This window comes from Carassius gibelio, chromosome A15 (genome assembly GCF_023724105.1).
Source record: "Carassius gibelio isolate Cgi1373 ecotype wild population from Czech Republic chromosome A15, carGib1.2-hapl.c, whole genome shotgun sequence".
NCBI lineage: Eukaryota > Metazoa > Chordata > Actinopteri > Cypriniformes > Cyprinidae > Carassius > Carassius gibelio.
This window is the reverse complement of record NC_068385.1, coordinates 9,407,578-9,410,887: the sequence shown is the minus strand read 5'-3', so window position 1 is coordinate 9,410,887 and position 3,310 is coordinate 9,407,578. Positions and strand designations below refer to the sequence as shown.

Below are 3,310 nucleotides of genomic sequence, written 5' to 3'. Positions count from 1 at the left end.
TGAGATGATGTTTTCATGTGATCATAGAGTTCTTCTCCAAACAGCATCACTGCAAGCTCCGCCCCCTGCTGCTTCACCATAGCAACCAAAGCATCAGTCATTCTGCCACTGAATCGTTTAGTTTGAATCAAATTCTAAATGACTCTTCACGATTCATTGCTCACTATGAAACAATCATTTAAATAAGAAATCAAACAAAGCACTCTATCAGTGAAAATCTTATTCACTTTTATTATGTTTTTATTTGGGGGGGGGGGCTGATGAGGCCTATCGTTGCACATTATTCTCATTGAGATTTTTTTTTTTTTAAGCACAAAGCATAGTTTACCTAATGTGATGTAGAGATGCTGTTTGTGTTGCCTGAGCGCAGATCGCAGGTGCACGCGGGTCTCAGGTGTGCGTGTGCGTGCGCGCGCCCGATCCCCGTCAAACGCGACGCGCTGAACGAAAGAGAAAGTGAAAGTCTTAAATCGCTTTATCACCCTCGACAAACTTCTCCGCGCGTCTGAGCTGCTAAACTCCGTCACGCGTGTTCGTTAAGGATGTCTCGAGGCTCGAACGCGGGGTTTGATCGACACATCACTATATTCTCACCGGAGGGACGTCTGTATCAAGTCGGTAAGAGTTTCTCCTTCTCACGATCCATACTCCTCTTTACAGCTCCTAGCGCACTTCATCTTTACTGCACTAATGCTACTACTGGTGACAGAATAATGCACAATAACTACTGTGTGCATGTGTGTTCTCTATCATAATCAAGCTGTGTGTCCTTCTTGAGCAGTGAACTCCATCTGGAGCTCCAGCTTCATACGCAGGACTTGTTAAGATCTGACCGGTCAATAATAACTCACTGAAGGCATCACCTGAGTGTCTGATCTGGTGTTTAATGATGAATGTGAATCTGATCTGATGTTGATGTGATGTTGGACAGAATATGCCTTCAAAGCCATCGGTCAGAGCGGGCTGACCACGGTGGGCATCAGAGGGACGGACTGCGCCGTGCTGCTCACACAGAAGAAAGTGTCGGTAAAACACACACCTGAGCTCTTTAGTGTGGTTTCAGTCTGTGAGAGCAGCTCACAAACACAGAAACAGATTGAACAGAGAGAACACAATATAATGGAGAGAAAGATCAAGCAAGTGCAAGTTTAGTAATACACATTTAGACTCCAGACAGATCTTTATGATGGACTCTTCAGTTTCCAAACAGTTTACTCCAGTTGAGTGAGATGCTGTGATGCTCTTGAATTAATTAATGAGTGTGTGTGTGTGTGTGTGTTTAAGCATCTCTTTCTCTCCTCTCATGTTCAGGACTCGCTCCTGGATGCGTCGACAATGACAAACATGTTTCGTCTCACTCCGCGGATCGGATGTGTCATGACCGGACATTACGGTGTGTGTCTCTTCTGTCGGACACTTCTCACATGTTGGTGTAAGTTCACATATATATGTGTGTGTGTGTGTAGCTGACAGCCGCTCTCAGGTTCATCGGGCTCGCATCGAGGCGGCCGAGTGGAAGTATAAGTTCGGTTATGACATCACGGCGGACATGCTGTGCCGGCGCATGGCGGACATCTCTCAGGTGTACACACAGAACGCAGAGATGAGGCCGCTGGGCTGCAGTGAGTGACTCGTCTGCTCTCAGGTGTGTTCTGATGCTTCGCTGCGGCTCTGACGCGTCTGTGTGGCCCACAGGTATGATGCTGATCGCCATGGACCCTCAGACGGGCCCCGTGCTGTACAAATGTGACCCGGCCGGGTACTTCTGCGGCTTCAGGGCCACCAGCGTCGGGGTCAAACACCACGAGGCCAGCAACTACCTGGAGAAGAAGCTGAAGAAGCAGCCGGATCTGCCCTACGACCGCACCGTGGAGGTGTGTGAAATTAAAACTACATTCAGTTTCCACACAAATATTGAGCAGCACAACTGTGTTCAACACTGAGGATAATCAGAAATGTTTCTTAAGCAGTAAATCATCATATTATTCTGATTTCTGAAGATCATGTGACACTGAAGACTGGAGGAATGATGCTGAAAATACAGCGGAGCATCACAGAAATACATTACACTTTAACACAGATTCACACAGAAAACAGATGATTTAGATTGGAATAATATTTCACAATTTTATTATTTTTAGTGTGATAGTGTGAAATTATACAGTGTGATAATTTCATGTGCCAAAAAAGATATAAAATAGTAATGGAATAATATATCATCAGCGGCTCATTATTGTAAAATATTAGGCAACTGGAGGACATTATTGATGAATCATAACCAGGTTTTAAAATAATGATATGAATAGTTCAGATGTAGAGGTCTGGCATCAGTGTGTTGTTTGTCTCCTGTCCTCTAGATGGCGATCTCGTGTTTGTCTACTGTGCTGTCAATGGACTTCAAAAGCACTGAGCTGGAAGTGTCTGTGGTGACCAAAGAAAACCCCAAATTCAGGTACAGAGAGAGAGAGTGAAGATCTAACATGAGCACAGAGAGAAGATGGGAGGCGGTGTAACATTGTGTGTGTGTGTGTGTGTGTGTTCCAGGACTCTGTCAGAAGCAGAAATCGAGCATCACCTGATGGCGATCGCTGAGAGAGAGTAACTGTCAGGTTTCTCGTGTTTCTACAGTCCACTGAAGTGTGTGTGTGATCTAGTTTGACTGTATCTGGTGTGTCACTGATGAATGACACACTCTCAGTCTATAAAGCAGCACACAGTCCACGAATCATCTAATAAATCTATTTTGTCAGTCTGAACAGCCTTGTTGAGTAATATTCACACTCCCTGATCTGATCCTGCATGTGTCTGCTGTGTCCAGCTGGTGGCGCCACAGACTCAAAGTGATTGACCTTCACACTGATACACAGGCTTCTGTGCTTCTCTCTCTCTGTGTGTGTGTGTGTGTGTGTGTGTGTTCACCTTCTCCAAGGTCTGTGTGGTTTGTCCATCTGTGTTGTTCTGGAGGATTTAAGTCCAATCCGTCTGTGTGCTCCTGTAAAGTGCTGACAGACACAGGACAGATTATCAGAGAGACAGTCGTGATGATGATGATGATGAGACACACACACATCTTCATCGTTGCAGCAGAAACACTGGTGAAGGGTTAGTTCAGCCACGGATGTGAATGCTGTCTCGTCTGAGGAACTCTCTGTCTGGAGTGAATGAGCTCAGTTTGATTTATAACAACACAGTTATTATCATCATTAACTCACACTAAAAAAATAATAAAATTATATTTTATTTCAGCTAGTGTGTGTGCAGGAGCGGATCTAGAGAAATATTGATGGGGTGGCGAGAAGGGGGCAGGAAT

At 45.0% G+C, this 3,310-nt stretch overlaps 1 protein-coding gene across 1 annotated transcript; it reads left to right on the top strand.

The window, feature by feature from the left end:
* Positions 1-444: 444 nt before the first annotated feature.
* On the top strand, positions 445-2,756 carry LOC128029121 (proteasome subunit alpha type-6-like). The gene is made up of 7 exons (XM_052616673.1): positions 445-618; positions 932-1,026; positions 1,312-1,393; positions 1,467-1,622; positions 1,696-1,874; positions 2,358-2,452; positions 2,545-2,756. The coding sequence occupies exons 1-7, from the start codon at positions 543-545 to the stop codon at positions 2,600-2,602; spliced, it is 741 nt and encodes a 246-aa protein (XP_052472633.1). The 5' UTR covers positions 445-542; the 3' UTR covers positions 2,603-2,756.
* Positions 2,757-3,310: the final 554 nt, after the last annotated feature.